The 12,443-nt window shown below is 43.2% G+C and overlaps 1 protein-coding gene across 1 annotated transcript in view; it reads left to right on the forward strand.

The window, feature by feature from the left end:
* LOC147729356 (embryonic protein UVS.2-like) overlaps positions 1 to 11,433 on the forward strand; it is a 96,294-nt gene extending 84,861 nt beyond the window's left edge. The window contains exons 11-13 of the mRNA XM_086959839.1: positions 5,178 to 5,296; positions 7,210 to 7,432; positions 11,369 to 11,433. Of these exons, the coding sequence (XP_086815965.1) occupies positions 5,178 to 5,296; positions 7,210 to 7,432; positions 11,369 to 11,433 (407 nt within the window). The remainder of the gene's footprint in view (positions 1 to 5,177; positions 5,297 to 7,209; positions 7,433 to 11,368) is intronic.
* The last annotated feature ends 1,010 nt before the right edge of the window (positions 11,434 to 12,443 follow it).

Raw genomic sequence — 12,443 nt, forward strand, 5'->3', positions numbered from 1 at the left:
ATGATAAATGGGCTGACTGGTGAAAGGAATATGGGAAAAGGGGAAATGGAATTAGGACACAACTAAAATGCCTAATAACTAAGCATAATGCGACATTGGTCAGGGGCATTGGTCAGGGGCGGAACAACAAAAGAAAAAACTATAGGAAGAACAAGAGTGTGCTTGGGTGCCTCAGGCATGTAACACAGCACCAAGAGAACGGGGAATACACAAAAGACCAAAGTTACACAAATTCTAATTCTATGTCCCTGTTCTCTCTTCAGGGAGAGGAAAAAAATTAAACCTGGCTTCCTTTCAAGGGGACAAAGCCATATGCTATTTGGGAAACAAAACATAATCAAATAACGCAATATAAAAATTAGATCACCGTGAGTCACAGATCTATAATTCTATCCTTAGGTCCAATCAAGGATACATAACAATTTAGGGCTGCCTATTCCTTTAAGGGAATGTGCAGTACGTAACATCAGGTGTTACACTTTGAACCTGTTATATTTGTTTAGTTATTTATTTTCAATACAGCCAAATGTATAGCCAAAGGTAGGCATGCACTGGTAAAAGTGCTGCCATCCTTCCTCACAGTATGCAAACCATATCTGTGAAATTTATCATTATACCAAATTCATCCAATACAGGAGAACTTGTGATGGTAACAACATGAACAAACATACAAAAATGCAGCACCATGGCATGTGTATTTTATGCACTTTAAACCTGCAGTCAAAAACCCAATATTTGGGCCTGTCTAAATTGTCAGGTCCAAACTCCATACAAACTCTACACCCAGCGTTTGACATTTGAGCACAACGCAGTTGTAGATCAATTGTCAAAATATAATATGTCATGACAGCTGTAAATACCTCAAACAGAAACATGTACATTTTTTTCTTGTTAAAGAAATGACGCAAAAACACATCTTTTGTCAATTAGCCAAACTCACGTGTCTTCTCTTCTTAAGAACAATCCATGAAAAAAATCTGTTGGCAAAAACAGAAAAATACACAACACAAAAACATTGTACCATACACAAAAAATAACTGTTTATTACTTAACTGTTAATGAGCAAATCTGTATTGAACGTAAGCCTGTAACCTATAACCTTCAAAATTGTGTGAAAAAGGCTGCATGTTATTTTTATCTAACACTGGATGCATCATTTCGTTTTCTGTAAAATAAAACACAGCTAACAAACATTGTATCAAGCATTTAACACGATGTTTAAAGAAACCCCTTTTCATCTCCCTGTTTAAATCAAGGTCTTTCATGTTACCATGGTGAAACCAGAAACCAGAAACCTCATCCTTAGCAGCCCGTGCAGAGAGGTCATTCTGCATTCCTTGGAAACAAAGGCCTAATGAAAAAGGCTGTAAATGGCAACACTTGAGGGGCCTTCTCCATAATTTATGGGGAAACACTTAAAAGAGAACATCTCGGCGAGCGCGCTGAGCCAGCTGTTGCAAATTCTCCCAGCCCCCAGCTTCTGCCACAGAGGAGCTGACAAAGCCAGTAGGCTGGATCTAATCAACAATAATCCAAGCTATTTAAAAAAATAATTTCTCTTTTTAGGCGCTAAAATGATCACTATTCCCATATTATTAGACTACATTCACTGTCAATTTGTCTCAAAAGCTAAAGACACACAGACCAGTTTTTTTTAGAGTAATTTACTTGTTGCAATCCTATGGCACACACTTCATCAGTGTTAAATAAGCAAACTGTCCGTAGGCCTAGCTTGAAAGTAGAACCTCCAATCCTGATATTAAAACAAGCCTGTGTACTGGCACATTAACCCACTGAATCACAAGAAAGCACAACCTTATGTCAAAACCTAAATGCATGCATTTGCTTAAGGCTGAGACACTTTAAGGAAAGCAAAAATGCAGTTTAAACAGTGAATTTACTCAAAATCGACTTTCTGATTTTGGGCATTACAAAATAAATATTTTACAATTTTCTTGCAGAATATGTATTACTAGAAAGTCTATTACATAATCCAAGAGTCAGGTATCTGAAAATAATAATTTATACGTTATAAAAATGAGCTTGCTTGCGCCTATGGCAAGCGAATTTATACAAATGAATTCTTGTCGTTTTAGTGATGCAACATAACGCAAATCACATTTTAATGCTAAGAGGTCATAGCATGAGTGTTAAGCTTTATGAATATTAGAAAACGATTTTGGTAGCACTAATTTTTATGAATTATTTTTCCATAATTAATAATTTTTGTCTTCTAATAAAACCCAATTATTTCTGTTTGTGATTGTTTTACATATAAGAGCCCGCTACATCCCTTGCCTCTTATTGAGATGCATTAACTCACAAACCTGAGCGCATATGCCTAATTTAAAAAGCGTCATATTCTGCGTCACTTTCTGGGGCCTCTGTCATGTAAAAGGGCCGTCATGCAAAATCCACCCGTGATGAACTACAAAAAATTTCTGGCTGAAAAAACATTCCTATGCAAATATATTGCAGCTAAAAACGTTTTGCCTGTGAACATTTAATACAGTGCATTTAAGTGAAAACGCTGTAAATGCATTTATTTCTGCAAAAACATGTAATTTCGTTCTTGGCTGGGGCCTTATTTATATCCACTAAATGTGAACCACACACATTGAGCACATTTCAGACATAAACAGAAAGTGTTGAAAACATTTAGGACACACAATACAGCGCTCTCCAACCATTTCTTGTAAATCGCGTCGTCGCAATGTACAACAAAACTCACAAACAAAATAGACATGTAAACACACATTTTAACCACGCATTCAAACACACATTTAAACCCACAAATCAACACTCAGAACGAAAACAGGACAGTCCGGACTATATGTAGCTGTAAGTCATATTTACAAGAAACACTGCTCAACAGTGTAAAAACCAAAAATACACTCAATTCACTAGCTGCAGCTGGCAGAACACCAAAAATCGTTCTGCATATCCATTCATAAAATTATACAGAGTAAAGCATCCTTATTATGTATTATTACATATTTTAATTCCCTGCGAATACAAAATCACCAAGGAAGAAATATGTTTGTAAATCTAACCTATTTAGATAAACCGGCTAATTCAAGCGCATACAAAGTTGGCCAATACAAAGCTTCAAATTCGCTAAGATCAGGCATCTTATAGCTCACTAATCCAGCATCAAACTTCAAGGGTTACGGGATTTACCAAGTCCCAGCAAAGAACAAATACCCTCGGTTTTTGGCGTCTGCAGGCGTCAAATAACACAACAAAGAATCAAGTACTAAGAACCACAAATGCAATGGATCCATGCAACAACAAAAACGCTAGCAAAGTGTCACCGACAAAAACACTAGCAAAGCGTCAACAACAAAAACACTCGCAAAGGTGCATACGACAAAAGCACCAGCAAAGTGTCAACTACTAAGGACTCTGGGAGCGACCCACTTAAATAATTATCACAGCTGTACCAAAGAAATAGATGTCCAAATTCTAACTGCCAATTTCTAACTGCACTAACAGTCTCTTTAAAAAAAACTTGCGCCAAAAAGGGTTGCTCAGTCAGGAGTGACATCTTTTGGAGAGTCTTAAGTCAGAAAAATCAAAAATATGCCAGGCCGCAAAGACAGAGAATCCCCCAGAACCTCCGTGCACAGAGTACCTCTTTTAGTAGATTCCTGTCTTGCCTTCCCCAGCACAGTTCTTTTCTCTGAAAAACTCTCCTCCAGGTATTCACTTCCATGATGATGCCCCTGAGTTGGGCGCCAACTGAAGAACCAAATATTTACAATACTCCTTCTCAGGGGTCTTACCAATAAGTAGTCCATTCAAGAGTGGCAAAGAAATCAACACAGAATCTGAAATATGAAAAGACATCTTTATTATCATTAATTGTGAGGCTCCGTCGCCCAGCCACTCTTAAAGCAACTGGATGAGAGAGTCTGCCTGCATGGCCTTCGCACAGGCCTTTTATACAGAAAATTGTGCTCTAGGCACACACATTCCTTATTATTATTAGTCACTCCCAGGACGTGCACACAAAGCACCACTTTCAGGATAAGTCCAGGCTAAGAAAAGAATTGCACACATGCTTGGTTTCCTGTCCCATCAGGCCGGACAAACCCACCATAAAACCTTCAACCAGATCGATGAACATGTCTTAAAGGAAAGGCAGCAACAGATGGGACGGAGATATTTTTGGTGGGAATGGTGCCATAAAAGATCGGACATGTCCTGCTCTTTGAACTTTATTGCGCCAGCTGCTGAACAAGGAACTGGCTTGGGAGGTTAGCCTCAAGCAACAGGGTCAGCTGTCGTCAGGTCATGCAGAAGTCAGCACAAACCCATGCTAAGGTTATGTCCTTTAAATGCTTGCTCTGCCATGGGGAAAAGACTACTGTAAGGGCAACAAAATAACATGGCTGCTATTTACAAGATGAAACCCAAGTGTTCAATGCAAAACCTTCAAAACCACAGTGAATCCATTGGTATAACATGATGAAAATACTCATGAATAACGCATTCGCCATTTGCGGTTCACTGATACCAAATTCATAACAGAAACATGACATTTAAAACACAGGTTCAGAACGCCAAGAACCACAACGGAAACCACTCTTTTAAGGGCCACTGAAACTATCAGGCAGGGAGCAGATGCGGGCATACCATGGCTTTAATCATGTTAGACCTGAGCGCAGCCTTTGACACTGTAGCACATTACACCTTGCTACAGTGTCTCAGTAAAGGTGGTGTATCGGGGTCTGCCTTAAAATGGATAAAGTCCTTTCTAACAGGCCGTAGGTTCCAGGTCAGGCTGGGCATGCATTATTCCCGAGATATTGATTTGCAGCAAGGGGTGACTCAGGGCTCTGCCCTGAGCCCTTGATATGATCTCTATTATTTACCATCATTTGTTCTTTTTGACCAGGACCCCGAGTCATGACAGCAGCTGGTTCCAAGGTGTGCACTAATATCTTCAATTTTGTGCCATGTACCAATATTTTTTGGGGCTTGTGAGCTGAGCAACAAACAGCGTGCAGTGGGTCTTAGTCAGAATCCTACTCCTGGCTACGGTATGGCTGACAGTTGTGGTTTAAGTGCTGAAGCAGAGCTGTTCAGTGTTTTGTGCGAGTGGACATTGTACAGTGGTGACCAGCACTATACGCTGCAGAGTACTTAAGATGTTTTTTTCTTCTGTTTGACAGTAAAATGTGGCGGCATATTCACCAGTTCTGCTGGCACTGTCTCATCCCCTTACTATCCGAACATTTACCGTGCCAGCATGGACTGCGGCTACTACATCATGGCTCCAGCTGGATACAAGGTAAGTGCCTGAGCAAGGCAATGTAATTCTAGTACTGATAAAACCGCACACCTGGTAGATTCTGGAATCATGAAGAACCTTCTAGAGGGTCTGCCAGAGAGGGCGGTATGGCATCATGACTTTCCACAACAGGAAATCCGAGTAAAGTTAAACAAATTGGCCTAGTCTGCCATTCCACTTTGATGATCATATGTTGCTCTGGGTTATGGGTGCTGAAAGTGTCTAGGCCCTGAACTGTAGATATATATAAAAGCTCAAAAGACCCCTCTTAAAAGTAAGGATCAACGCTAAATTCTCATTCCTTATGTCACACTACTTCCTGCTGGTAGGACAGTGTTGGTAAGTAAGGGGCCGGGCCAATGCAATACTTAAAACAATCAATCAGGAGTCTGCATAGCGTGGATACTCACCTGTGAGGGTCTCCAGGTGCTGAGGATGGTGGTGTGGCGGGTTGCTGATATGTATGGGTGTGGAGGTTCAGGTGAAGAGCCAGGTCTTGAGATCCTTCCTGAATTGGGTCAGTGACGGGTATTGCCTGAAGCAGGTCTTGGCACAGAGGTAGAAGAAGGATCTTCCCTTGGTTCTGGTCTTGTGAATCCTTGGGACGGTAGCCAGGGCAAGTTGGGTGGGGTGAAATTGTCTGGCGGGTACATGGAATGAGAGGCAGTGGTTTCAGTATGCTGGTCCTACATTGTGGAGAGCTTTGTAGGCATGTGCGAGGAGCTTGAAGGTGATTCTCTTGTTGACTGGGTGACAGTGGAGTTGTCAAAGGTTTTCTGTGATGAAGCTGTAGCAGGGGATGTCGAGGACCAGTCTGGCTGCGGCGTTTTGAGCGTTCTGTAGTTTCTCGAGCTGTTTCTGGGTAACGCCAGGGTAAAGTGCATTGCCCTAGACGAGTATGCTGGTGATAAGTGCATGGGGGACTGTCTTCTGCAATCTGTGACGATCCATCTGAATGTCTTTCGAAGCAGGTGGAGAGTGTGGAAGCTGGATGAGGATACAACATTGATCTGGTAATTCATTGTGAGCGAGGAGTCCAGTACTGGCTTTTCGTTGACCTTGGCTGGGAAGGGGAGGAGGGAGATGGGTCTGAGGTTCTTGAGGTCTGTCAGGTCAGCAGATGGCTTCTTCAGTAGAGAGTTAATCTTGCCGTGTTTCCAGTCGTTGGGGAAGGTGGTGGTTTGGACGAAGCAGTTGATTGTGCGACGAAACTCTGGGGTTATGGAGGGGGCTCCTCAATGGAATATGTGATATGGGCAGGAGTCTGATGGGGCTCCGGAGTGGATGCTATATTTGGCCTTGAGTGTGTCCTCTGTAGTGAGTGGAGTACAATAAAGCTGAATATGTTGGGGTGTGGCGTGGTTGTGTGCAGTGCTGACGGGCATTGTGGCAGGGTAATGGGTGTCAAAGCTGTTGTGGAGCTGCCTCATCCCTCATGTCACACTGCTCCCTGCTGGTAGCACTGTGATGTAAGTAAGGGCCAAAATATTCTTCTGCTTCCTTATGTCACACTGCGCCCTGCTGGTAGGACAGTGGTTGTAAATAAGGTCCAACACATGCTTCATCCTTATGTCATACTGCCCCCTGCTGCAGTGATGGTAAATAAGGACCCGTGCATCATTCTGGTTTCTTATATCACACTGCCTCCTCCTGGTAGCACAGTGTTGGTAAATAAGGGGCAACGCATTCCTCTCCTTCCTCATGTCACACTGACTCCTGCTGGCAAGTCAGTGATGGTAAATTAGGTCTAGCACATATTTCTCCTTCCTTATCTCACACTGTCCACTACTGGCATGTTGAAGGTAGTCAGGACCAGCTGTCACATATTTTTCATTCTTATAGCTCACTGCTTCTTGCTGGTATTGCAGAGCTACCATTTAAGCACTAACACATACTTCTTTTACACCCTGCAGGTCTCATTGACATTCACATATTTTGCCGTTGAACCGGATTCAACGTGCGCTGCTGACTCCTTGTCTATTTTTGATGGTTCCAAGACCACCTCCCCGCTTATTGGCAAATACTGCGGATCCAAGCTCGTCCCACCAGTGACCTCCACTGGGAGCTCCCTTCTGCTCCAGTTCCACAGTGATGATTCATGGAACATGAAGGGATTTCAGGCCACCTACACCTTTGGTAAGTTTATATGAACTAAAGTGACCCACTGGCTCTTCATCACTGAGGCCCAGCAGGGAGGTGTTTGTTCTTATCTGAGAAGAAATGTCAGGCCTGTGCTCTAGTTTACTGTGCTTGGGGTTAGTCTGTACCCTCTGGTGGCTGAGTCTGCTCAGGAAAACCCAATTCTCTGTTAAGAATAAAGGGTCTACAAAAACCACGTAAAGATCCTAAAGTCCACCAGTTAACCACAGGGATCAAGAAGGTGCATTTCTTGGATGAAGAGTCAGAGGAAGATATTTATACAAGCTGTACATGAAATGAATGTTGGATGGGCAGGCTTTAGTATTGGTGGCGCCCTGTACGTCAAAGTTTGTTGGCGCCTCCCTCCAATGACCACCTTGCCACGATTGCCTCATTACTACCATTTGAGAGTGCCCCCCCCCAAGTCTCCAGAACCACTGTCTCTTAGATTCATTTAGTTTTATAGCGCCACTCTCACTAGTTTAAGGTGTCAGAATACTTTACATCACTCCTACATTGTACGGAGTCAATCATATGTGTGCAAATCAGTGTATAGGAAATGTTACATAAGACAGAGGACTACAAGGTGTAGGAGTCACATGTCATCCATACTGGTAGGAAGTAAAGTTTAAGAGTCCCTGGTCTGCAAAAGCACAAATCCAGAATTTAAAAATGTAACACTATTGTTAGGGGTTTTCTTTACTAAAAGTAATTAATTTCTACCCAAATGAACCCTTTTTGCAATATTAGGATAAGGAAAGGCTTGGCAAAAAACATGTAGCTGTAATATTGTAATTGCAGTTTGCATGCAGCTTTTTGATGATTGTTGATAGCTCACTGTTCTATATTAGGATTTTCACAGTTACTCTGCAAGTAACAAAAGGATCTCTCTGACAAAAGTGATAATCCATTGACCTATTTATAGAATATGCACTTTGTGATCTGAATGGGACACGTTCTTTGCAGCAGGCATATTAACCCTCTGCGCTACGATGAGTCACAGCTTCCACTACCAGACAAAGCTCCGGTCTCTCTAGAGGAAGAACTTATCTTGTGGAAACATCGTTTATAGCGCAGGGATTACATTGCGATACCATTTCATAGCAATTTTTACAACGCAAGTCGTTACAATGACTTGCGCCGGATGGCGCTCTAGGACAAGGAATAGTATAATTTACTATCCAACACCTTTCCGACAGTACATAGACTGGAGTTGGAATAGTAAATTATACTACTCCTAAGTCCAGCGCCCTCCAACGCAAATCGTTGTAATTACTTGTGTTGGAAAAACCACGATGTAATGTACGGCAATGTAAATGTATGCGTTGTAACGCCATTCATCCCTTATCTTGACCTATTTATTGATGCTTGAAAATTGCTGGGACAAGGAACGTCGTCGAATCAGGTGCTTTTAAAACAATACACATGATGCCCCCACCCCAAGTCAGCGCCAGGTGCAGTGGCACCGATCGCACTGCTCTATAGCTGGACCTGGATGTAGGGGTTTGTCCTAGTTCATTGGAAGGCTGAACCACTACAATTTAACTTAACAGACAAGTAACGTTCCAACACCTGGTACCTTTCTCTGTATAAGTCCTACCTTGGCTATCACATGTGATGTTAATTAGTGAAAAGGTTGTGCAATTTAGATCACTGAGCAAGACTCAATAAATAGGGGAGCAGGGGTAGAGAATCTATAATATGCAAGTATAAATTGACCTTACATTTTCAGCATTCAAGCTCAGTATGTGGAGGATTGATGAGGTCTGACCAATGAGCACCACTCAGTGAGTGATTGAGATTGGTGTTGCAGCAGAAAAGGATCAACGTACACGTAGGAAGGGTCCCTCAGCGGTATTCGTACAAGCGCCGTGATGCCTCATGGTGATTCGTGGTCTATACAAGTACCATTACATTACATTACGTATATGTTTACTTTGTAAAAAAACAACCTTCTTAAAATCCTGAGCGCTCTGAAATAGTTTCCACTTACTCCTAAAGTCAGTGCGTGGGGTTCATAGACACTTTTTAGATACAGCTGTGGCCACTGCTGGACCCTTTCACATCTCCTGAGGATGCGGGGTAACAAAGGGCGCCAGTGCTAGTTAATAAATAGCCTCCTCTACCACTATCTAACTCTTGCAGTAGTGACAGGTGTCAAGGGCACTAGTGGCAATTAATAAATAGCCTCCTCTCCCACCGTATAACTGGTAGCAGTGACGTGTCATTGCCCTTTCAGTGGAAGACAAAGGGAGTCATTTAGCAGGTGGTGGAGTGGCAGTCCTGCTGCTAATTGGCATTTCGGGGTCTGTCACGTCTCCTGTAGATGCCCAGTAAAGATGGGCACTAGTGCCAGTTAATAAATAGAGTCATCCCACCATTATGGAAGAGAAATAGATAGCATTTTACAGAGGGGAAGTCCTGTTGTAAATTAGAGTGCTACTGCTCAGCAAAACTCTTATTTTTCCCTATTATTTGGAGTAGGGGTGGGAGAAGAATTCCACTCGGCCGGCAGATTTCGCAGAGTTTTGCCAACTCCGGGCTCCATACAGAGGGCAAAGTTCCAAAAAACTCAGCAAGAAAGAATAACGCACTAGACCTCCTCCTGGCGACGTTTCTCATCGCGCGCGACTGCCTGAGCTGAGCGGTCTGCCACTCGCGTTCAGGAAGCTGCTGCTCGAGTAGTATGAATACTCACGTGGGGGGAAACAGCAGCGCCCTCTGGCGCGACGCGTAGTACCGTTCATGCTGATTTTAGAGCGCGGGATAAACTCCTGACACTAAAAATCAGTGCAAGAAATGCAACTTAATATTGATAGACTCCGCCGCTGGCGGACCTCCGCAGAGCGCGGGGGAGTTTTTCTGCTACTTTGGGGAGTTCCGCGGAGTGAAACTCAGTGAACTCCACCCAGGGTTCATTTCGAGGTGGACAGCAGCTGATTGACTGCAGGTGCAGCCTCCACTGGCAGTAAGCCAACTCAAACAGGGCTCTGCCTTCCATGCATCATTAAACCCACTCTACTTAGGGTGGGCCTCCCAAAGCAGATCTGCCCTGCCTGTGTCTACCATGGGAGGCAGGGCCAAACCGGGAAGGGAAAAACAACAGTGGTCTCCATGGCTGGGGAAACACCCCGCACGTCAGGGACATTGGTTTTGTTTGTTTTTTTATTGGACATAAATCTCTGCTTTTGGGGCTTGTTTCTGAGAAGCAAAAAATTATTCTGCTACAACTGTTACATCTAAGTAGGGTGGGTGGTCTGCCATGGCATGGGTGGAGACGGTACCTCTGCAACCACAGCCGTCTCCGTGCACTGACTGGACCAACTCTATGATGGGACTGGGCTAGATTATTCACAAAAACAATAAAACCCATTCATAGTTTAGAATGATCGAAAATATGCAAATAATCACCATAGTAAATCTGCACTGTACAAATGTCTTGGGTATCATGAACACCTGAGTGAACTTTGCTATTCAGTCGGTAGAAGAGTCTTCTCACACTTCAACAACTTATATGTGTTTTCCCATATTTACTTACAGTGAGAGCCTAACCCAGGAGACGCTGGCATTCCACAGCTGCAACGATCTTAAAGATGTGTATTTGTAGAGAACATGTTCACCCTGGATAACTGGGCCCTGAATAACAAATGATTGTTGTTACCCAACTCAATGGTACGCATTTTATCAACCTTAGATGGATGAAAGGCTAAGGGGACCCACCCGGATTTGAACCTATGACCATGAGGTCAAACACAGGATCCTGAAGTGACCGCTTCAGTCCACTGAGCCAAAGACCTGGCAAAGCACATCTGTTCCACGCGGAGAATGGTTTAAGCCTGCATTTGTTTCTCTCGGAGTCTCACCTTTTGCTCGTCCTGCTCCTCTCTCTTGTTAAACTTGTGCCATTTGTTCCATCGTATGTTGTTGTTACAGATAGTAAACAGCACGTCACCGACAGTGGTCGCCGATTGCGAATCAAGGGCTTGCAACCTGCCTGACATCTGGCTCCTTGCTCGCCGGTGACACTGTGCAAGATGTTGTGCTGATGTGAAATACAGATGTAAAATAAAGCATTGGCTTTATTTCAGATTAGGTGATAAAGAACTAGTGTCATGTGCGCACAGTGGGCCCTGCCCTTCAGATTATTAAGTATGTGTGTCTGTGTCTGCACATCCATGTGTGCGTAGCAGCCAGTGCTTATTTTTTTTTTAAAATGTGATGATTACTGCTTTCATAGTAACAAAGGACCCTAATAAATCCTCCGCTGATGGGCAGCAGCCCCCAGAGTGTGTCTCCCTGGTGGCCCTACGAGTCTGGTGCAGCGCCTTACACACCACGACGATCATGCCTTTTCACGTGTTATATGTTCCAGCCTGCTACTGATATCTGCCCAAAAAAAACACTTTTTTTCCTCCAGAATCATTAAAGTGGTTTAGAAAAAATTTTGTCCCGGTTGTCTTTCTTTTTACAGTGGACAAACGATTTACAGCGAGTCAAAAAAGGCTGCAAGATATAAGACGTGCAGTAAGCGTGAGCTCCTTCTTTAGGCAGACAGAATCACCTTCCTGAAATAAAACAGAATCTAATCAAATATGAAATTCATACACATCTTCGATTTTAAGAGCCTGAAAAGAAACTTCTATAAAATCATTGGTAGTTTTTTTTACCTTTGCTTTGGCACATTACAGGTAAGTAATTAAGTAATTTAAATATTGTGTAAATGTATTTAAATAATGTTTACATATATTTAATCAATGTTTAAATGCATTTAAACATATATATATATGGGGGGCATGGCCAGCGGTGTTAAGATGGCGTTCGTACTTTGAGAGTGCTCCGGGACCCCCTCCGTCATCCACCTGCCATCCGCCCTATACAGCCTACCTATCTGCCATCCATCGCCTGTGTGGGGACCCTGGTGTTGCCTGCTATCCCCCCCGATGCTGTCTGGGGCCGCCTCTGATTCGCCCTGTGACAGCTTTGCTTCTGGCCGCGCCCGGCCCGATCT

This window comes from Lissotriton vulgaris, chromosome 2_2 (genome assembly GCF_964263255.1).
Source record: "Lissotriton vulgaris chromosome 2_2, aLisVul1.2, whole genome shotgun sequence".
Classification (NCBI taxonomy): Eukaryota; Metazoa; Chordata; class Amphibia; order Caudata; family Salamandridae; genus Lissotriton; species Lissotriton vulgaris.